The sequence below is a fragment of the Drosophila suzukii genome, unplaced genomic scaffold (assembly GCF_043229965.1).
Source record: "Drosophila suzukii unplaced genomic scaffold, CBGP_Dsuzu_IsoJpt1.0 scf_20, whole genome shotgun sequence".
NCBI classification, from domain to species: Eukaryota; Metazoa; Arthropoda; class Insecta; order Diptera; family Drosophilidae; genus Drosophila; species Drosophila suzukii.
This window is the reverse complement of record NW_027255907.1, coordinates 413,191-437,041: the sequence shown is the minus strand read 5'-3', so window position 1 is coordinate 437,041 and position 23,851 is coordinate 413,191. Positions and strand designations below refer to the sequence as shown.

At 43.3% G+C, this 23,851-nt stretch overlaps 1 protein-coding gene across 1 annotated transcript; it reads right to left on the bottom strand.

The window, feature by feature from the left end:
• Positions 1-9,569: 9,569 nt before the first annotated feature.
• LOC136117647 (uncharacterized) lies at positions 9,570-11,278 on the bottom strand. The gene is made up of 2 exons (XM_065868626.1): positions 11,057-11,278; positions 9,570-10,958 (listed from the first exon to the last, which is right to left on the bottom strand). Exons 1-2 carry the CDS (start codon positions 11,276-11,278, stop codon positions 9,570-9,572), a joined length of 1,611 nt encoding a protein of 536 aa, XP_065724698.1.
• Between the last annotated feature and the right edge of the window lie 12,573 nt (positions 11,279-23,851).

The window sequence follows — 23,851 nt, the reverse complement described above, 5'->3', positions numbered from 1 at the left end:
CAGAAGACTTCAAGTGTTTATCTAAAATCTTATCACCATCAGGAGCAGTAATTATAAGTTACTATAACTCCCGCGGTGCGCAGCTTTTATAGGGACGCCGCTTGACCCATTTCCCCACAATAGAAGGAGAAAGCCTATCATCACTTTCAATCTTTTTAGACCATGGGGTGTTTGCCCACTCAGGCTTTGACCCTTAAATCTAGCGATCTCCACAAGAGAGGGGATAGGCGCTCATCGAATTCCCTCGCTTAAAGGTTGTGTTGCTAAGCGTCAACAATATGCTGCGATGCTTAGGCACATGCTTCGGGAACATTTTCACCGCAGCATTTGCATCTTTATCTATACAATAGCTACAAGCTCCCATCACAGTTTGCTAAATTCTAAACGATTTCTGTATCGAAGTCATATCTGTTATCGCTACCGAGATCTTGTCACCGAACTTTGTACCGAAAATAAAATTCTAGAGTGTGTGAAAGGATTTGAGAAATTAGGATTCCTGCAAAGTTTTGGAGCAATGGGTAATGTGTAAATAAAATTGTCATGCAATAATAATAATTATTCATTTCAGATGATTGTCATATCGAAGTTCGGCCCAGAGCCCAGGATGCAACCGATTACTACAATTACACAGGATGGCATTCCCATACCTTATTTGCTTTAGTTGATAATAGGTATGTCATTACAGGTACCGAATTCTTTACGTTAATGTTGGACGCCCACAAACAATGTTGGAGCAGCCAGCATGCCAAAACGATACGTGGAACTCCGATCCCAGTTATTGTCCTTGTCAGCTCGGCATTTAGGTTTCCTACGACGGTTATGAAGCCATATCCCTATTCACTAGATCCCAGCAAGCATTTTCTATCGCGGAAGGCACTATTAAGTGACTACGGCGACACTTTTAGAAGTTACTTCGGCGTTACTTCTGGAAGTGTCGCCGAAGTCACTCATAGAAGTGGCGCCGAAGTGGCACATTTCTTCCCGACGGGAGTCGCTTCGGCGATCCGAATGTGACATCGCCGAAGTAACTTCTAAAAGTGTCGCCGTAGTCACTTCTGGAAGTCACTCAGAAATCACTTTACATTTGCTTGTAGAAGATACCTAGAAGAGTCTTTCCCAATCGGAAAAACTTGAATAAAAACATATTTTTGTATACTTTCAGTATTTTGCATTTATTTTGTGTATAAGGGCTTTGTCCGCTTGTATACACGGTCCCTGGCATGTAGGAAATTTTGCTGAACAATTTAGGTCCAGTTCCGTCGACATAAGAAAATTATTAATAACCATTTCTAAAAGAAACAGAAAAAAAATTGTTTTTTGTTCAGTTAAAGTAAAAATAAACTAGAAGACATTACCTTTTACAATGAAATATGTTGAGAATCGTTGGATGCTGGGTTTCTCCGCAGTTACACGCCAAGTAATGTCCACAGCTTGCTTGTCCGTAAATATTAAATATGTTAAACAATTAAACTCATTTTGAAGAAAATAACTCTATATTTTTAAAACGCACAAATTTGATACAAAACCCGCACTGTCCACAGGCAAATCGCGCAATAAAATGACGCTCGGGGGAAAATTAATAGCGTGGGTCAAAAGGAAGACCCAAAAAATTTTCCGAAAAAAAGGAGTAACGGAAAATTACCGCGACCTCTTTTTATCGGGTGTCTTTTCCCACTAATTTAAAATGTGTACTATCGTCTTTCTATCGCGCAGAAGTGTCTCAGAAGTTACTTCTTCGCAGTCCCGACCCTTTATGTTTTTGTAAAATGTGTACTACGTCTTTCTATCGTCCGGAAGTGACTTAGAAGATACTTCTACGCGATACATGTATATTTTGTTTTTGTAAAATGTGTACTATCGTCTTTCTAGAGCGCAGAAGTTACTAAGAAGTGACTTCTGGACGACAGGCGATAGAACTATCGCCTTTTTGCTTGCAGGGATCTTTCTGCGGAAAAATTAGCCTTCAACTACAATTGTTGAAAATGTCTTCGGACAGTTTAAAGAACGTTTTGGGAGAATCGGAAAGGGCTTCAACAATCATATCACAAGATCAAACAATTTGATATTATGCTGCTGTATACTCCACATTTTCTTAAATGAGAGCAACCGTGATATTCAATCAAGGTGGACAATGGAACTGGGAGAAGTACGCAGTCAACCTGAACATGTGGTGGAAATGGGAAATCGGAACAGAAAAGCCGAAGCTATTCGTCAAGTGCACTTTAATGTCCGGGCCCAGACAACTAGATAAGGTACTGTTGTTTGTAATTGTATTTCTAATATAATTCACAGATCTTTTAATCTAATGGCAAGTAAATAGGTTAGGTTAGGTTAGGTAGGAGTGGTTGGAGATTAGATACTAATCCCCTCACTTAGGCCACAATGGGCCCCTTGTGATACCACATGATCTCTGAACAGATCCGTTTCCCTAACTCATGGGTTATCTGCTTTCGCGAAGTATTCTGTTCTTCTTAAGAAACATACGAGATTTTGGATGCTTACATCCTGAATGGCCGCAAGGTTCGGAAGTGTGCAGCTACCTAGGGTTCGAAAGCGCTTTACATGGCAAGTAAATAAAACATATATAGAAAACATATATACCCGTTATTTGTATAATAAAAGGGTATATTAGATTCGTCGGAAAGTATGTAACAGAAGGGAAGCGTTTCCGATCCTTAGCCGAGTCAAACTAGCCATGCCCGTTTGTCCGTCTGTCTGCCAGTCTGTCTGTCCGTCCGTATGAACGCTAAGATCTCAGAAACTATAAATGAGAATGTCAGGACATGGCATGCAGATTCTAAGGATTCCTGCACAAGCGACCATAACGCTGGTGCCTGCATGGCGCCCAAAATTTCGACGATTTTGTAAAATATGTAAATGGAATTTTTATTTGGATTATCAAGATCCTTCTAAAGCCAAGAATGGTTCATTCATTAAAAAGTAATAAGCAAGTAATGGAATCGCCACTAGGTGGCATAGTTGCGTGGTGAGCATTCTTGTAAGCAGCCCCTTTGCTGCTTGCATATGTAATTAGCTGAGTAACGGGTATCTGATAGTCAAGGCCATCGACTTATCGACTTTCTTGCACTTAAATGTATTCTTTATTAAATAAACTTAAGTTATTGATTTAATTACACTTACAATTACAATTTCTTGTCGTGTTTTTCTGGTTTTCACTTTTAAAACATTCTTTGAAGTTAACAGGCTTGTATATAAACTAGATATATCTATGTATATTTGTTTTAAGTTAAAATATCTACATTTTTAAATTTTGTTTTTTTGATCCCAAAAGCAATTTAACTGCAGAAGAAACGTTGATTAATGATAATAATCAAAGTAATTATAGCTAACCGAAAATTTTAATGATGATTCTGGCTACTTATTTCTACATTATATTACTACAATATATTAATACTGGCAAGACCCGCCGCCACGAAAGAATAAGTCCAAAGGAATCACATAAATGTGGCTCAAAGGTTTAAAAACCCGATCGTCTGTTATATTCCATTTAGAGAAATAAGGAATTTTTGTATAATGTGTATTACAATTTTAATTGTTGTGCTTGCCATACCAATGGCAACCTCAAATTGGATATAATTTAGATGTTTCGAAAAATACCTTTTTGTGGTAAATGTCTTGATTGAATTCGCTTTCTCGCTGTTCTGGACAGTGTAACCGCGTGGGAAAAGCAATAATTGAAAAGACTTGAATTTCTTGAAAACTGTGGGTTTAATTCAAAAACTAGCTCAAATTGTGCCCCTTCGAATGCGATACCGTGCAAGTTGGCACAACCTTCGTGAGAGTTGTATGAATTAATTAAATTTTACATAGAAAATATTTATACTTTAATAGTTGGTTAACGGTTAACGGATTTGCTTCCTGACGTTGAAATCTGCACTGACCTCCATTAGGCGTTTTTGGGGATTTCTTGCTGAAAAACAGACCCAACGAAAAGCGTTAGCCGCGTATTCGCCTCTCACTCACTTCTATGGTTAGCCCGGGGTTTTCGTCGATATGAGTACTAGGCTTTATTACAGAACTTACTTAGAGGCCTTGAACTTATATCTAGGAAGAAAACTGTCTCGAGTCAACACATGACCCAACCGAGCGAAAAAATGTTCTCTGCGATTGAGAAACGTAGTTTAGGCTTTCTCAGTTATAGCTTTAATTAGCAACATGAGTAAGACCACTTTATAAAATAAGGTGTTGTTTGTTTTTCGTTAAAAACGAAAAATAAATTCAAATTTAATATACATACATGTAAGACGGTTGAGTAAGATAACCAGCAGAGCGACAAGAGAGGAGAGAAGCAGAGCAAGAGCAGAAAAAGTCGGACGAGTTCATTCGGGAAGTGACAGTCATCCGAGAGAGTCGATAGTCAGCAGCAGAGTGAAAAAATAGAAACCCAAACGATACTTTAAGAAAAGCCGAAACGCGGTAAATATCCTGCAATTATCATTGTTAACCATAATACTTAATATATATCATTATAATAAACGTCAAGTGAGAATATTTCTCATCTTACATTTGGGGGCTCGTCCTAACGCAAAAATTGCAAGTGACGCCTTCCCCGAAAGTCGCAAAAAAAAAAAAATAAAAAGAGAAGTAGAGCTTGACAGTAATGGGGAATGAGTGTAAGCGAAAAGGAAATAAAGAAAGAAACTTCGAGAATACCAATTTCAAAAGGAAAACAACCGTATTACACAAGATCAGTGGCTGCAGCAGACAAAATGAATAACATGAGTGAGCCGGCGAAAAGCATTTGCGAAATAAGTGCAGATGGAAATCCAAAAGAAATTAAAGGAGTGCAAGAACCTTCCGAAATCAGCGGAGAGGAAAGTGGAGCTGCCGGTTTAATTGAAAGCAGCTCTATCGACGAAAATACAATAACCCTGAAAGACCTTGTTGAGCTGCTTGCTAATAAGATTGGAGCGGATGAGCGAAACAACAGTTGCTCGATTACGGCTGAAAGCTTTGCGAAGATCATTCCAGAGTTTGACGGAGAGTCTATACCGGTAAAGAATTGGTTTGCCAATTTTGAGCTAAATGCTGCGGCGTACGGTGTAAACATAAAACAGATGCTCGTGCCAAAATGACGAACACAGCAAAGTTGTTTTTGGATTCTACGTACGTACACGAATACTCAGAGATGCGTATGCTGCTGGAGACTTAGTTAAGCCGACAATATGTGTGCAGCGCGGATGTGCATGAGCAGATCCGCGATCGCAAGAAACGCAAGCAGGAATCTTTTCACAAATACCTATTGCAGATGAAACAGATTTCTTCACTTGGCAACATTGATGCACGCTCGGTTATCCGCTATGTTGTGGACGGCCTAAACATGAGGAGCGATTTCAGATACTCTCTCTACAGTTGCAAGTCCAACAAAGAGCTACAGGAGCAGTATGAGGTGTTCGACCGCGTGGTCGACAAGCGGTACAAGCAGAACGACGGAAAGTGGGCGTCGAACCAGAGGAAGCAGCACGATTTCAACGACAGGAAGAGTCACTGCTTCAATTGTGGGTCATCTCCGCAAGGATTGCAAGTCTGCCGTGAAATGCTTCAGTTGCAACAAAGAGGGGCACATGTCAAGAGATTGCCCTGGGTCAGTTGCTGGAGTCCAAGTCGTACGCTGTGCAAGTCGTATGAAAATGGTTAGCATCAATCGCGTGGAAGTGGAGTGTCTTGTAGATACGGGAGCCGATGTATCTATTCTGCGCAAGTACATCTTCAATAAAATACCAAATGTTATTTTGGAGAGATGTGCGTCCATGCTTCGTGGGCTGGGAAATAAGATTACGTGCCCAGTTGGCTACTTTTTGGCTGAGGTTGCAGTAGACCAGGAAATGACGCCACACAAGTTCGTCGTAGTTGAGGATGAGGACATCGAGTATGACGCGCTGCTTGGATTCGATTTCGTCTCGAAGTTTGACTTTTCGCTGTCGGCCGACGGATACAAGTTTTCTTCTCCGCTGGGGGAGAAAGCTTGTAAGGAACCAAACCAGATGAGTATTTATAACATAATTAATACAGATGATGAAATAGATGTTCCTTCGCAGTATGCTAAAGAATGTCTCAGCTGATCATGAACTACATAGCGGCGGATTCGGTAGCAGAAGTCCCAGTCAAGCTGCGAATCGTCCCGGATGGGGAAATCGTCCCATTTCGTCAATCCCCAAGTAGATTTGCGATTGCCGAAGAGAAGGATGTCCAAAAGCATGTCCAAAAGCTGCTGGAATCATTCGCCCATCTACATCTAACTTTGCCAGCCGTTTTGTACTGGTGATCAAAAAGGATGGCACACGGCGTATTTGCGTTGGTTTTCGCAAGCTGAACTCAATGGTGTTGAGAGACTGCTTTCCTGTTCCGGTTATCGACGACGTTCTGCAAAAGCTGCAAAAAGCGAGGTTTTTACTGCGATGGACTTGGAGAATGGTTTCTTCCACGTGGCTGTTGAGGAGGATAGCAAGAAATTTACAGCATTCATTACTAAACACGGATTGTACGAATTTAATAGAACCCCGTTTGGATTTCGGAACTCGCCAGCAGTTTTTATTCGCTACGTAAATTATGTATTCCAAGAGCTGATGAACAGGGATGTACTAGACTTGTACATGGATGACATAATAATTCACGCCGAAACTGCAGAGCAATGTTTGGAGAAGATGAAACTGGTAAAGTGGCGAAAATGTCACTTTTTGCAGAAGAAGATTTATTTTTTAGGCCACAACATTGAGGACGGAAACGTATGGCCTCGGCAAGAAAAGACAGATGCGGTCAGCAAATTTTCGGTGCCGAAAAACTTCAGAGCGGTTCAAGCGTTTTTAGGGCTGACTGGATTTTTCAGAAAATTCGTACTGAATTATTCGCAGATTGCACGCCCATTGACTGACCTGCTGCGAAAAGATGTTTTCTTTCGAATGGCCGAGCCGCAGATGAACGCATTCCAAAGTTTGAAGGACGCATTGACGAAAGAACCCGTTTTAAAGTTGTATATCAGAGGGGCCAAAACAGAGTTACACACGGATGCATCAAAAGATGGATTTGCAGCGGTCTTAATGCAGTGGTTCGACGGCAGACTCCATCCAGTACAATATTGGAGCAAGAAGTCATCAGAAGCTGAGTCCCGCCAGCACAGTTATATCCTTGAAGCAAAGGCCGTTTATCTAGCTATAAAGAAATTTAGACATTTCCTGCTGGGAACGCCATTTAAGCTGGTAACGGATTGCTCTGCATTTAAGCAAACCCTACAGAAGGCGGATGTGCCAAGAGCAGTCACGCAGTGGATGGTTTATCTACAGGATTTCGAGTTTGCAGTGGAACATCGCCCTGGATAACGGTTGAAGCATGTTGACTGTCTCAGTCGCTATCCCGACCGTGTGATGCTCGTATCCTCGGAGATCACAGCTCGGATCAAAGCCGCACAAGGAAAAGACGAGATGCTAAAGGCAATTATGGAAATTCTGACCAGCTATCCATATGAGGGCTACAAGATTAAAGCTGGACTTGTTTATAAGGAGGTGAAAGGCAACGACCTCCTCGTGATCCCGAAAGCGATGGAAAAAGAAGTTATTGTCGACGCCCACAGTGCAGGTAATTTTGCATTACAGAAAACTGTTCACGCTGTTCAACAATTGTATTGGATTCCTCTCTTAGAACAGAATGTTCAGCAGGTGGTGAACAACTGTGTGAGATGCATAATTTTCAACAAAAAACTTGGCAAGAAAGAAGGATTCTTAAGCTGTATTGATAATGGTGACCAACCCCTTCACGCTGCATGTTGATCATCTAGGCCCCATGGATGCCACTGGAAAACAGTATAAGTACATATTTGCGATGGTGGATTCATTCACAAAATTTATTTGGCTGTTCCCAATGAAAACTAAAAGCTGCGAGGAAACGTTGAAGAAGTTAAGGATTTGGTCAGAAATTTTTGGCAACCCTGTGCGGATAGTTTCGGACAGAGGCTCCGCTTTCACGGCCAACTCGTTTGCAGAACATATGAAGGAAAACGGAATCGAGCACGTTTGGAGCACAACCGGAGTTCCCCGTGGAAATGGTCAAGTTGAAAGTGTGAATCGCACAGTTTACTTAAATTTTGACGAACAACGGCAGCAACTGAGAAAAGATGCAAAGATTGAGATTCAACCCGCACAGGAATCATATAAAAAGAACTTTGACCTAAAGCGGAAACCGGAAGTCGACTATAAGGTGGGAGACCTAGTCGCTATACGCCACACACAGTTTGTTGCAGGGAAGAAGTTGGCGGGAGAATATATGGGACCGTACGAAGTTTCAAGTGTCAAGAGGAATGGCAGATACGAGGTTCGGAAGGCAGCAGACTTTGAAGGCCCATCTAACACGTTCACCAGTTGTGATTATATGAAGCTGTGGCGATATATCCAGGACAATGCGGATGATTGGTCATCTGGGACAGATGATTAGTCAGGAATGGCCGAATGTAAGACGGTTGAGTAAGATAACCAGCAGAATTAAAAGCAGAGCGACAAGAGAGGAGAGAAGCAGAGCAAGAGCAGAAAAAGTCGGACGAGTTCATTCGGGAAGTGACAGTCAGCCGAGAGAGTCGATATTCAGCAGCAGAGTGAAAAAATAGAAACCCGAACGATACTTTAAGAAAAGCCGAAACGCGGAAAATATCCTGCAATTATCATTGTTAACCATAATACTTAATATATCTCATTATAATAAACGTCAAGTGAGAGTATTTCTCATCTTACATACATATTTACAATTAGATTATATTTAATGAATCGTCAATATATATTTCATCATCGCTCGGATTATAGTCTCGAACTATTATAGTTAGAGAGCTGGTTGGATGTTGGTTATTAATATCCTCCATCTATTCACCATCGACCATCCGTTGAACGGGTTGTTCATAGGGTTTTCCGTTCCGAAAATTTCACGTTAGTCCGTCATCCAAGTTTGACGAACCTTGTACCCTATTCACACAGAGTGGGTCTGCGCTTCAGCAACCAAATTCCGCTTCAGCGACTTTTTTCCATAAGAAATACACTTGTTATAAATAAAAGGGGAAAAGTAGGTACAACTGGCATAAGTATTCCAGTGTTTTTATTAAGAATTTTATCGAGCTCACGTGATTTTTGTGTTAAACGTTTTGCGATATTTTTTGAAAAAGAAATGCATTTGAACTGCAATGGTGCCTGTTAACAAATTAGACGCCAGAAGTGTAACTGTTTAAATTGATTTTTATTTGTATTCACCGAACATTCTATATAATTTAGTACAATAAATTTCGATGCGCTGTGGTTGCGTTGGTAGCAAAAATGTGACTGACTGTAGCTGGGTATATTACTACAAGAATAGGCTGAATTAAGTCGTAAACACGTTACCGTAAGAGATGAATGGAAAAGTACTGACCGAGGCAATGCATTTGGCAAAGCTCTTGCATGTACATACGATTAAGCTGCGCTTCATGCGCGTGTATGTGTAAATAGATAACACAGGCGAGCGAGAGATAAAGTTTACAAGAATAAATGTATAGGGTGTCTGGTTCCCCAACATACCGCCCCCCCCTGAACGGCTGTTCAGCAAAGGGGCAAGATCGCCAATTTGGTAATTGGCCGCTTGAAGACTCCTTGGGCGGTTTTGACGGTAACAACTCGGACCTTGTCGTCTTGTCCGGCGTGTACCTCCTGGATACGTCCTAGAATCCATTTTGATGGAGGTAGATTTGGTTCCTTAAGCACTACCAGTGTGTCGACCTTCAAATTATCGTCTTCCAGTTGCCATTTGGTGCGCTCGTGCAGAGAGGTTAGGTACTCCATATGCCAGCGTTTCCAAAAGCCTTGGACCATTGCTTGTAGTTGAGTCCATCGTTCCAAGCGGTTGATAGGGACGTCTAGACGGGATGGCTCCGGTAAGGCAGTATAGGGAGTGCCAGTCAAAAAATGGGCCGGAGTAAGCGGATCCAAAGTAGAATCCCCTGATGAGCAAAGAGGGCGGGAATTAAGTAAGGCTTCAATCTGTATTGCAACTGTAGACAATTCCTCGAAGGTTAGGGCTGACGATCCCATTATTCTTTTCATATGTAGCTTGATGGACCGAACTCCGGCTTCCCATATTCCCCCGAAGTGTGGGGCAGAAGGCGGTATGAAGTGCCACAGGATTCCTTCGTTGGCGAAGAAGTTTGCTAAATTCTCATCCTTGCGTTGCTCCATGGCTAGCAGCCGCATTTCGTCGAGTACTCGTTTGCTGCCATGAAAGGTGGTACCGTTGTCTGAGTAGAGATCAGTTGGTTTAGATCGCCGAGCAATGAATCGTTGGAAAGCCGCAATAAAGGCCTTGGTTGTTAAATCGGTGACTGCTTCGATGTGGAGAGCCTTCGTTGTTAGACAAACGAATACTGCGAACCATGCCTTTCCGATCACTGGTGTGCGCCCAGTTGAACCTTTAATTGAAATTGGCCCGGCATAATCCAAGCCGGTATGTTGAAAGCAACGGCTGGCTTGAACCCGAGGTACAGGTAGCTCTCCCATGATCTGGCTACTTGTGCTCTTGCGTTGGAGAAAACAGCGTTTACATTGAAAGACAGTCTTTCGGACGATATTTCGTGCACCCAGGATCCAGTACTGTTGTCGAAGATTTGTGAACGTGGCGTCCACTCCAGTGTGAAGATTCGTCACATGAGAATGTCGTACCAGGAGCTCGGCGACTGGAGAACTCTTTGGAATTATAACCGGGTGCTTGGCGTTGTAGTTAAGGGTCGACCTCTCGATTCGTCCGCCAACTCGCATTAGTCCGTCCTTATCCAGAAATGGAGAAAACCGGATCAGCGGCGATTTTGCATGAAGCTGGCGTCCGTTTTCTAGCTGCGTATACTCTCTTTGAAAGGCCTTTCGTTGGATGTGACGAAGAAGTTGGTTTCGTGCTGCCTGCAGTTCCGTTGAAGTTAGGTACTCAGAATAAGGCCTGTGCTGCAAACGAAGACGATGAATAAAGCGATAACAATAGCTAGTTACCCTTATGAGCCGAGTCCAGGATGAGATCTTGTTGATGAGCAACTCGTCCATACTTTCGTCAGGAAAGCTATGTAGAGTTGTTGGCTTGGCTGGACGTTCCTCTGCTCTGGCCTCCAAATGTGTATCAACTCGGAACTTGCTAGTAGACAGAGGCCATTCGTATTGTGGCAAGGCCATCCAGGATGGACCTTTCCACCAAAGTTCGTGGTCAAGAAGCTTAGATGGGTGAAGTCCCCTGGATGCGCAGTCGGCAGGATTATCCTCGGAGCGGACATGGCTCCAGCAGCTACGTGGGTATTCGCTCAGTATCTAAGCCGTTCTGTTGCAGACGTATGTGTTCCAATTCCGTGGTGGTGCGGACAGCCAGTGTAGCACGATCTCCGAATCTGTCCAGCAGATCGTGTTGTTAACAGGAATAGTTAACGACGCTTTAACAATAGTGAGCAGCCGTGTCAGGAGTAGGGCAGCGTTCAATTCCAGGCGTGGAATTGAGACTGATTTTATTGGAGCCACACGTGTTTTGGCGGCTACGAGATTTATGTGGAACTTCCCATCCGATCCTACTCGACTATAAACAACAGCACCGTACGCGTGCATGGATGCGTCTGCGAATCCGTGCAGTTGGATGTGTTGGTAGGGTGCAGCAATATACCGAGGTACTTGGCATTTTGTCAGCGACGAGAAATCCTCTACTAATGCCCTCCAGCGTGCATTCAGGGCTTCAGGAATAGGTTTGTCCCAGTGTATTACAGCGGTCCAACTTTCTTGGAAGATGAGCTTGAGAAGCACGGTGGTAGGCGCTGCAATCCCGAGTGGGTCATAGATCTTGGAAAGTTGCGATAATAGTTCTCGTTTCGTGGGGACAATGCTGAGATCGAATTCTGTAGGTTTGACGAACATTACATCACGACCTGGATTCCACTGAATTCCAAGGACCTTGACGGGCGATTCCATGGGTGAACCTTTGGTGAGCTGTATTGGGTCATAACATCGATCCTCTTCAGGTAATGATTGCAGAAGGTTCCAGCAGTTAGAGCTCCATTTCCGCAGTTTGAACTTCGCTTTTCCTAAGAGTCCAATCAGCTCCGTCTTTAGAACCAGAAGATCTTCTACCGAATCGCATCCAGTTGGGATATCGTCCACATAAGCATCTTGTGATAATGCTTGTGATGCGGCCGGGTACTCGAGGCGATGATCGTCAGCTAGTTGCTTCAAAACTCGAACGGCCAGAAATGGAGAGGGCGCTAGGCCGTACGTGACTGTTAACAGGCGAAAATGAAGCATAGGTTCATTCTCATTTTTGCGCCACACAATACGTTGAAAATTGGTGTGACGCCTAGAAACTTGAATCCCTCTAAACATCTTTTCAATATCTGCGCATAGAACATATCGGTGCTGCCGGAAACGTAGGCAAACCCCGAGCAAGTCCCGCTGAATCGGTGGTCCAATATGAAGTCTGTCGTTTAAGGAGATTCCAGAACTGTCTTTTCCAGATCCATCGAAGACCACCCGACATTTGGTCGTCAGGCTATCCTGCTTGATGACAGCGTGATGCGGTAGATAAACGCAAGTGTCAGGGTCGTCCATTACTTGGGCTGATGTCAGTTGTTCCATATGACCGCGTTGCAAGTAGTCATCCAAAAACTCCTCGTATTGTTTTTTGAGTTCCGGATGTCGACGAAACCGTCGCTCCAATGAGACTAGGCGGTTGGTGGCCTGGGGAAGAGTTGATTCGATAGGCGGGGCTCCGTCCTTGAAGGGATACTCGACGATATAGACCCCGTCTTCGGAGCGCGTGTGAGTGTTTGCGAAATGACTCTCTGTGGGATCACTGGAGTCCAAGAGAGATTGGTTAGGTTGCACATTGTCCATTTCCATGAACGATCGAACCATCGTGTCGAGATCCGCGTGATGGGTCACGGCCGGAGTGATGTGGTCGTCGCAGGCAGTGTACGAGCCTGCAATAATCCAACCAAAAATTGTATTGAGAGCGATGGGATAGTTCTTACCAAAATATTTTCTTTCTCCGGTATATAGAGACCATAGTTGATCAGATCCCACGATGACATCTATAGATCCAGGAGTGCAGAACGTCGGATCTGCTAAGGGAAGTGCTGAGATTTCCTTCCAGGTTGAAGATGATGTGTCAATAGTTTGCGCTGGAAGCGATGACGTCAGCGAGGACAAAATGAAGGAGTCCATCTCGATGATATGATCCGAATGCCGAGAGCGCAGCTTAAAGTGTGCGCGCCCTCGAGTATGACCGGCGTTGTTTGCGGCCAGACCAAGAATTGAAACTCGTGCATGCGTTCGATGCACGCCAATCCGCTGAACAAATGATTCCGATGCCAAAGTAATGGTGGATCCCGTGTCTAAGAGCATTCTGCATTTTGTTGTATTTCCCCAAGCGTCGTCGACGTCTGCGAGAATGGTTGGCAATAGGGTTTGCGAACCTGCATATTTTCCAGGGTACGATGAGTGTAATTGTTCCCCACAGGAGGAACGCTGCCCGATGGTGTCTCTTCGTGAGTGCGAAGTTTATTGTTTGTGCTGAATGATCTATCTCGGGGGGTTGAGGACAGATTGCCAGTGTTTACGCTAGGTGACTCATTAGGCTCTCCAGGTCGAAAAGGCTGCGGTGTGTCGTGGACCAATGTATGATGTTTGCGGCGGCAGACCCGGCATGTGTGTTTCGATGTGCAATTGCCGACCATGCGTGAAGCGCTGAGGCAGTTAAAACAGAGCTTTCTGGTTTTCAGGAATTCTCGGCGAGCTGCGATGTCCAGGGTTAGAAATTGGTCACACCTGTACAGTTGATGAGCCTGCTGGCAATATAAACACTTGTTGTCGTCGCGTCTCTGGTGGGCGTCAGCATGATGAGTAGCATCCGATCGTCGAGCTTGAGGCGCGCGACCGAGTTGGCAGGCTTCAAAGGTGTCACAGTGAGATGTGAGAAAGGTTAGAAATTGCTCGATGGTCACACTGGAATTTTCAGATTCTGCGCGCTGGGCCCATGACTGCCGAGTTTCAGGATCTAACTTTGATAATAATATAAATATTAACCAGGGATCTCGTTCATCGCACTGAAGTGCTCTTAACCCACGAATAACTTCATCTGCGCCGTCCACCAATTTACGCACAGTGCTGATGCTACTGGTTGTGGCACTAGGTAGCGTTAGAAAACTGTTCAGAAATGATCGGATAATAAGCGGTTTTTTGTTGTACCGCTTTTCCAACTTGTCCCAGGCTTCACTGTAGTTTTCATTGGTCACGGGAATATGTTTCACTAAAGCGAGTGCCTCGCCAGACAGGTATGATTTCAAATAGTGAAATCTTTGGCACTCAGTGAAATTCGTATTTGATGCAATCGATGCCGTGAACATGTCCGAAAAATGTTTCCAATCCTCATAATTTCCTGAAAAGGTTGGGAGCTTGATTCGCTCGAACTGAAAGTCCACATGGCTTCTGCTAGTAGTGTTGAATGATTGATCGGAAACAAGAAGAGTATTGTTAGCGACTTCAGCCTTTAAATCTTCAAGCGTATTACTGAGAATAGCATATGTAGCGTAGTGTTTTTCCTCGTATATATCAACGTCTTCAGCAGGGTCTTCCCAACCCTCTTCAGACTCGTAGGCGTACAAATCCTCCGTAAGTCGCACAAACCGCAAATAGTTGTCCTGTAGCTGGGCCAATCGCGCGACTAATGTCGGGATTGACTGAATATCTTCCACAAATTTCGTGGCATTGTTATGCGCACGAGTGATTTGGCTTTTGCAAAAGCCCCGCTGTTGAATCACACTCCGCATGACGATTGAGGTTTAGAGGACGGTTCTATACGATGCAGATATCTATAGATCACCGTTGACAAGTACTAATTTTAATTAAATGTCCCGAAAACAAACGCTTTCCTGGCTATCCGGCTCGAAGGACCAGTAATTTTATGTTAACAAATTAGACGCCAGAAGTGTAACTGTTTAAATTGATTTTTATTTGTATTCACCGAACATTCTATATAATTTAGTACAATAAATTTCGATGCGCTGTGGTTGCGATGGTAGCAAAAATGTGACTGACTGTAGCTGGGTATATTACTACAAGAATAGGCTGAATTAAGTCGTAAACACGTTACCGTAAGAGATGAATGGAAAAGTACTGACCGAGGCAATGCATTTGGCAAAGCTCTTGCATGTACATACGATTAAGCTGCGCTTCATGCGCGTGTATGTGTAAATAGATAACACAGGCGAGCGAGAGATAAAGTTTACAAGAATAAATGTATAGGGTGTCTGGTTCCCCAACAGTGCCCTTACAAGGAAATTCTTGTTGGTGCAGACCCAAGGAGCCTTCCAACGGCTTAGAATCCAGCAATTGATCTTATCATGAAACGAAGTATTAATATGCTCTTTTTTTAAGAAATTGACCAACCTCCAGCTTATGTCCTTCTTGGCAAGACCTGTTTAATCTAAAGAAAAAACTAGTTAAAGCCGAGGAAGGTGTTATAAATACTTAAAAGCTCAAATTGGTTCTAACTTGCGAAAATTCGTATGGCGTCACTGATGGCCCAATAATACATATTTAATTTTTCCTAGTGAAAATCTCATCATCAGCATTGCACATGCTAGCGTTCACACTGTATTAGGCTTGGCGTTTTATTTTTTTCCGAACAACTTTATTTATTTATTTTTTATTTATTTCGCCAACAGTTGGTACCTTAACTGGCTACTTGTCTATTACTAAACTAAATACTAAGGGACGAAAAGTAATTGTAAAGGGTTTTCTTAATTAATTCCCTGAGGGAGCATGGGTCCAGCCGCATGTGAGATGGAAGTTTGTTCCAGTAGAACAAGGCTCTACACAGAGGCTCATTAAAAGCATAGTTAGCTCTATAGGCCGGAATAAAAAAAGGTTCAAATGACCTTAAAGACCTACCATGTACGGAAAAGCATATGCTACTCAGCAATGCAGGGCAGTCTATTTTGGAGGACAGCAGGTCACAAATAAAAACTAGTGCGCTAGTTGTTCTACGATCTTGATCTGTGATCTAGGAATTTTTTTGAATACGCTCAATACGGTTGATGTGTGTAGTACCAGTAAGACTCTAGACAAACGAAGCATATTCCAATCTGGACCTAATGAACGAAGAAAATAGGCTTAGTTTCGTGTACGGATCTTTAAAATGCGTGGAATTTCGTTTTACAAAACCATACATAGCGTATGCCCTTGGAATTATGTAATTTATGTGATCAATGAAAGTAAATTTGGTATCAAACATAACTCCTAGGTCCAGTGGTTCATTTCTTAAGGAAAGAACATGGAAACTAAAGGAATACGAGCTAAGGACATTAATTAATCGTTTGCTGTACCTAACGTAGAAACATTTTGACACGTTCAGAGGCAACTTGTTACGAGAACACCAATTTCCCACCCTTTCAAGGTCATTTTGAAGAAGTTCGCTATCGGAGATTGAATTCACAGACCTAAATATTTTAATATCGTCCGCAAACAACAGGAATTCAGAATTTGTTATGCAATAGCTTAAATCATTAATGAAGATGATGAATAGAAACGGACCCAATGCACTTCCCTGAGGAAGGCCAGAAGTAGCCACATACGGGTTTGAGAAAACACCATTGTACTCTACTCTATAAATCCGCCCATCTAAATAAGATTTAAACCAATTTAATAATGATGAATGAAATCCCAATTTATGCAATTTTGCCAATAGAGCATTATGAGAGACTTTGTCAAATGCTTTGGCGAAGTCGGTGTAGACTACATCAACTTGATGATGACTGATGAACGAGTGGATGCAAAAAAGATTAAACGTAGCTAAGTTAGTGGTAGTTGACCTTCCAGGCATAAAACCATGTTGGTTAGGACTGATGATCCGACCAGCAAGAAAAGTTAGCTGCTTAGCTACAATTCGTTCAAACATTTTTGAGACATTACTTAGCTTTGCAATTGGCCTATAATTTGAAACAATATTTTTGTTACCAGACTTGAATATAGGAAAAACTGTGGCAAGTTTCCATCTAGGCGCAAATACGCCAGTGAAAAGAGACTTGTTGAATATCATTTTTAGGGGCTCACAAAGAACACCTATACAGTTTTTCAAAATAAATGGAGAAAGGCCATCGCAGTCTAATTTTCCTGAGTCGTTAAAACTCTCAGCCGCCATATGACAGTCCAAATCAGTAACATCTAAGCACCCAATATTTAGCATCGTGTCAATGGCACTGAGTGAATCATCGTCACTCCACAGCGAGCTCGGTTCAAAGTTAGATGCAAAGTACTTAGCAATTACATTAGCGACCCCAATATCTGAAGAAGCTGAAAGACTTTCATATGACATATGGTGTTACGTACGCCCTCCACATAGAAAGATTCACATAGAGAAACAACGACGAATCTTTAGCCAGGGGGAGGGGTGCATGTGAATAACCAGACTCATACTGGTAAAGGCAGAAGAAAAAGCAATTCGGCAATTCTCGGGTGTCGCGTGACCAGAACAACGGCCACTATCGACCTATTGGTAACCATACTCCGGTAGCTGGCAAAGGGCAACAGCCGGCCGTTGACTACCAACATAGCAGATATCAAGAAACAGTAATTCTAGGTGGGAACACCTAGTTTATCCGATCCGTACCCGCAGCCAAGTAAAAGCTCTAGTCTGGTATAAAAGACCTTAGAAAAATAGAGAAAGGGAGAGAATCCATTTGGGTGTCTTGCTGACGGAAGCCGGCAGCTTCGAGGGAAGGCGACTTTCCCTGGGGCAGTCGTCCATGGAGTCTTCTGCCACCAAGACCAGCCACCATATCCAACAGTCCTTGAGGAGAACACAATTGCAGCTCGAAATAATCTTGTGCCGAACCAGCGCCGCTATTGTCATCAAAGAACGTGGAGAAGATCAACAATAAGGACGACATCCGACATACTGCGATGTTTGTGGACGCAGTATCCGTGCTCCTGAAATTTGTTCAGCTGTAGGAACCATCCGTTCAGAGCGTAGCGACCAATAGCATACGTCGGAGAAATTAGTGATGCAATATAAATGTGTTAATCGAGCCAACCAAAGCTAAAGTGAACTCATGCATAACCAAGGACCAATATCCTCAAATAATACAATTGGATAACAAGTGAAAATCAAGCATTCAAACATGCACTGAAATATATTTAAACCAACCGAATCAATAGACAAAGTGCGAATCATGATAAACAATTAGAGAGGACAAATCTCTGCACCAGCCGTTGAAGAAGTCGCATGCCTGTGGCATAATATATATATATTTTGCGTTTAAGTGAATTGGTATACTTAAGAACAGCCGTATTTTGGTACACGTATTTTTATATATATATATCCAATATAATATTTTCCCAAAGCCCAGGATCCCGAGCGTCGAGATCTCATCGCCCAGGATTTAAAGAGGGGGTATAAACATACATATATAAATATTCGTGCAGTATCCTACAGTTTTATAGACTACTAAAAACTTTTTCAGCGGCGAGTACCAGGCTTGTTGTTATATGATAATTGCAAGGGCCCTCTGAGCGACGTTTGTAGTCGTAAATAGTCAGTATTTTGCTGAGTGCACCTTCATAGGTGATAAATTCGATACTCTCCGCTAACAGAATAATTGTCAATTAAATTAGATATATCAACAGACGCAGATATATATTACCTAATAAATTTATAATGTGAAAAAGAATTGGAAACCATGGTGTGCTAGAACTCTAACAAAGGGGGTGTGCTGACGCGAGGAGTGAAGTAGGTCAAGAACAATGACATAACTTTCGACGGACAACCTTGACAATAGGGGATCGTATTGCGCGGCCCGCGACGATCCATTGGCACACGAATGTGTGAAGGGGAGGGAATATGGCCAAAACACAGCCCGATCGTATTGCGATCAAGCGACAGCTAAGCTTGTTGGGCAGTGTGGACTGATGACTGACGAACCTAATGACTAATAGTATTTTCCAGGCACTTTTAATATTTATTCTCGTTATGTTGGAGAGGAGAGAGGCTTACCAAGATCCCACGACCCGAATACGACGTAGCTTATGCCCGCAAATGGTGCCTAAACATCGGACGCCTCTCCCTCGGCCCAAGTCCTTGTCAGGACTCGGGCACTTATATGCCCACGTAACAGAATTGGCGCCCAACGGTAGGACATTTCATATTCCTTAAGGAATTTTACCAGGGTCAACCATCTCGATGCCTGCGGCATCGGAGTGGATGCACCTAAGTATGGCAAAGCTTTCATCCTTTTTGCCATAGGTAATTTGACTGTTTTATAGAGCAGGGAGATTAAATAATTTTAAATGTACGCGTACTTATTTATTTGTCGAGCTAGTAACTGTAAAGTCCCCAACTTCTGTGACTGTCAGTGTTGAGCGGCCGCTCAATCAGAACTTTGTCGCAGAATAGAGGCCTGACTTTGAAATGTTTTTAACCTTAAAAATTCTCTGTTTTGTTCATGGACAAATTTACCAGAACTTCCTTAAATCAAGAACTATGAGTTATCCTTTTTTATAATACTATACCTATAACTAAGTGTCGACGACTACTTGTTAAAATTAACGTAAATACAATTTATAGGTGCTTTCTGGCCGACGCCACACGACGTACTACGCATTTGCTCGGTCGTTTGAATTGGTTCGAGTCCAGAAAGAGCAGGAGCGCAAGCATTACGGTAACGCATTTAGCAGTTGCGGTGCGGGTCTACTTTCGTTTGTCGATCCAGGACAGAATGGGGGTGGGGGAACTGACAGGAAACGCAAAGCCGACGCCCTACAACGTACTAGGCATTGGACCGGTCGTTTGCTTGGTTCGAGTCTTTGCTGTTTCCCTTGACATATTTGGGCGGTGGACGATTTTTAGTTTCTCTGGCCGACGCCCCACAACGTATTAGGCTAGTTGGTCAGGTCGTTTGCTTGGTTCGAGTCCAGAGAAATAGGAGACGGTTGTGGAGCCCGAGAATGATCGGTCAAATATCTTGTTTTCCGACGACTGGCGGGAGGGGGTTTTTGGACAGATTCCTTATCTAAACACAGCCATTCCGTTTGGAACATTTGAGCTGAATAGAAGGGGAAAGTAAGGGCATGATAGCTTAGCGGAACCGCGTTGTGTAGAAGCGGCTAACACCCCTAGTTAGGGAAATTTATTTTATTTTTGTTTGGGGCTTACATATCGGACGGTTCTTGACCGAAGAGAAACTTGAGAAGCAGAGGGAAGCACCCCCAGGTTATAAACATTTTTATTGTCGATTTATTCAGCATTTACGTCGCTGACCGGGTATTTTGAAAAGAATCACGTAAAGCTTTTATACCAATCTTATAAATGAAGGGGGCCAAGAAGAAGGGCTTATTCCAACCCAGCACCGGAAGAGTGACCCGAGCAACAACGCGCGGTGAAAACCACCGACCCCGCAGTGCGAGCGCTCCAAGGCTAGGAGATTCACCTGAAAGAAAGCCGTGGGAGCGCGCACAGGATCAGCCAGGACAGGATCTACCTGTCTGGTATCTGTCGGGTATCTACCCTGTCTGAAGAAAACAACCTGGACCAATATTCTGAAATGGAAGGAGCCGCCGGAGGGGAGAATCTACCCCTAGGACTGCCGAAAGGAAGATCAAGTATGCTTCCCATATTTCAGAGGCCCGAAGAGGACAACTTAGAGGCTGCCGAGCGACGTGAACAAAGATTGATGGAGCTCTTGAGGCAAAGCAACGAAATGCAGCGTGGGATGAGTGCCCAGATAGAAGCGCTGAAAGCACAGATAACAGAATTGCAGTCTCCGACCGCCAGGAGACCCGAACAGAAGGGACTGCCTTCGCCGTCCCGAATCCAACGGACAGCTTTTTGAGATACCAAGAGACCCCGCCTCTGGAACCGGTAACACAGGACATGCTCAATAGCCAGATGCACCGGTTAAGAACACCCAGGCGGATGGACACTCCATCACACAGGCAATTTAGAACAAACGAGAGGGAGTCGAGTCACCAACTGCATCCAGAGATCGATCGGAACTCATCATTCCAAGGACCGCGACCAAAAGATGTCAGATTAGACAGATGGAACCTAAAGTTCGATGGAAGCGGACGCGTCATGACAGTTGAGAGTTTCCTATTCCGCGTGGACCGATTGCAAGAATTGTATGACCTCAGCCGTCAACAAGTCTTTCGTGAACTCCATCTTCTGCTGGCATGTGCAGCCACGAAATGGTATTGGCAGCTAATGGAGGACAAGGCAGAAGATTACGACTTTGACTACTATTCGTTGACACAGGAGATGGAACGAGCGTTTTGCACTACCGGAAGTGACCTTATGAAAGTCAATGAACTAATAGAACGCAAGCAAGGACAGCACGAAACCTTCAGCGATTATGTCTCCGATATGCACAACTTGCATTTCAAAATAAAGCATAAAATCGATGAAGATGAATTTGTTGAGCTTTTGAAAGACAACATGATCTCCCGGATGGGCGGCTTGTTGTTAACATCGCCATTAACTTCGTTAGCGGAGTTCAAAAAGGAGGGTCTCCGTGTGGATCGCTGGTTTAAAAATACTGCGAAAAACATGCCCAGCACTACAAAGCTTTTCTAGTAGTACAAAAGTTCTTACACCTTATAAACACATAAATCAAACCATTTCTAATAAATATGCTTTAATCGATCGTCAGTTGGATCAAAAGAGGAAACATTAAAACACAGATTCCATGCACCAAGTTTAAGAAAGATAATAATGTACAGAATAACCTTTAACATAAAGCAACAGCAGTGAAGATATCAGCCCGGACAGCTCAGCCGATAAAACATGAGACTCTTGATCACAGGAGTGGGTCGAAGCCACACGTGAATGGGCGCCTAAAAAGGAGAAGAAACACGGAACAGACAACGATGGTCGTACGCAGATTCCTTTTGCGAAGTCATTCCATGCGGTCCGCATCGATCACTTCGAGCCTGTTATGTACGCCCTCCACATAGAAAGATTTACATAGAGAAACAACGACGAATCTTTAGCCAGGGGGAGGGGTGCATGTGACTAACCAGACTCATACTGGTAAAGGCAGAACAAAAAGCAATTCGGCAATTCTCGGGTGTCGCGTGACCAGAACAACGGCCACTATCGACCTATTGGTAACCATACTCCGGTAGCTGGCAAAGGGCAACAGCCGGCCGTTGACTACCAACATAGCAGATATCAAGAAACAGTAATTCTAGGTGGGAACACCTAGTTTATCCGATCCGTACCCGCAGCCAAGTAAAAGCTCTAGTCTGGTATAAAAGACCTTAGACAAATAGAGAAAGGGAGAGAATCCATTTGGGTGTCTTGCTGACGGAAGCCGGCAGCTTCGAGGGAAGGCGACTTTCCCTGGGGCAGTCGTCCATGGAGTCTTCTGCCACCAGGACCAGCCACCATATCCAACAGTCCTTGAGGAGAACACAATTGCAGCTCGAAATAATCTTGTGTCGAACCAGCGCCGCTATTGCCATCAAAGAACGTGGAGAAGATCAACAATAAGGACGACATCCGACATATTGCGATGTTTGTGGACGCAGTATCCGTGATCTCCATGCTCCTGAAATTTGTTCAGCTGTAGGAACCATCCGTTCAGAGCGTAGCGACCAATAGCATACGTCGGAGAAAGTAGTGATGCAATATAAATGTGTTAATCGAGCCAACCAAAGCTAAAGTGAACTCATGCATAACCAATGACCAATATCCTCAAATAATACAATTGGATAACAAGTGAAAATCAAGCATTCAAACATGCACTGAAATATATTTAAACCAACCGAATCAATAGACAAAGTGCGAATCATGATAAACAATTAGAGAGGACAAATCTCTCCACCAGCCGTTGAAGAAGTCGCATGCCTGTGGCATAATATATATATATTTTGCGTTTAAGTGAATTGGTATACTTAAGAACAGCCGTATTTTGGTACACGTATTTTTATATATATATATCCAATATAATATTTTCCCAAAGCCCAGGATCCGGAGCGTCGAGATCTCATCGCCCAGGATTTAAAGAGGGGGTATAAACATACATATATAAATATTCGTGCAGTATCCTACAGTTTTATAGACTACTAAAAACTTTTTCAGCGGCGAGTACCAGGCTTGTTGTTATATGATAATTGCAAGGGCCCTCTGAGCGACGTTTGTAGTCGTAAATAGTCAGTATTTTGCTGAGTGCACCTTCATAGGTGATAAATTCGATACTCTCCGCTAACAGAATAATTGTCAATTAAATTAGATAAATCAACAGACGCAGATATATATTACCTAATAAATTTATAATGTGAAAAAGAATTGGAAACCATGGTGTGCTAGAACTCTAACAAAGGGGGTGTGCTGACGCGAGGAGTGAAGTAGGTCAAGAACAATGACATAACTTTCGACGGACAACCTTGACAATAGGGGATCGTATTGCGCGGCCCGCGACGATCCATTGGCACACGAATGTGTGAAGGGGAGGGAATATGGCCAAAACACAGCCCGATCGTATTGCGATCAAGCGACAGCTAAGCTTGTTGGGCAGTGTGGACTGATGACTGACGAACCTAATGACTAATAGTATTTTCCAGGCACTTTTAATATTTATTCTCGTTATGTTGGAGAGGAGAGAGGCTTACCAAGATCCCACGACCCGAATACGACGTAGCTTATGCCGGCAAATGGTGCCTAAACATCGGACGCCTCTCCCTCGGCCCAAGTCCTTGTCAGGACTCGGGCACTAATATGCCCACGTAACAATGGGAAGGAAAGTAGGAGGTTGTTCGATTAGAATTGACAAAGTGCCAGAATGCTTTAGGATTGGTAGTTAGTTTACACTCTATAT

Excerpts from the sequence above, each read along its gene's own strand:
- LOC136117647 (XM_065868626.1), bottom strand. The coding sequence starts at position 11,278 with ATGTCCGCTCCGAGGATAATCCTGCCGACTGCGCATCCAGGGGACTTC. Across the intron at positions 10,959-11,056 it reads ACATAGCTTTCCTGACGAAA|CACAGGCCTTATTCTGAGTA; the intron begins GTATGGACGAGT and ends CTTCGTTTGCAG.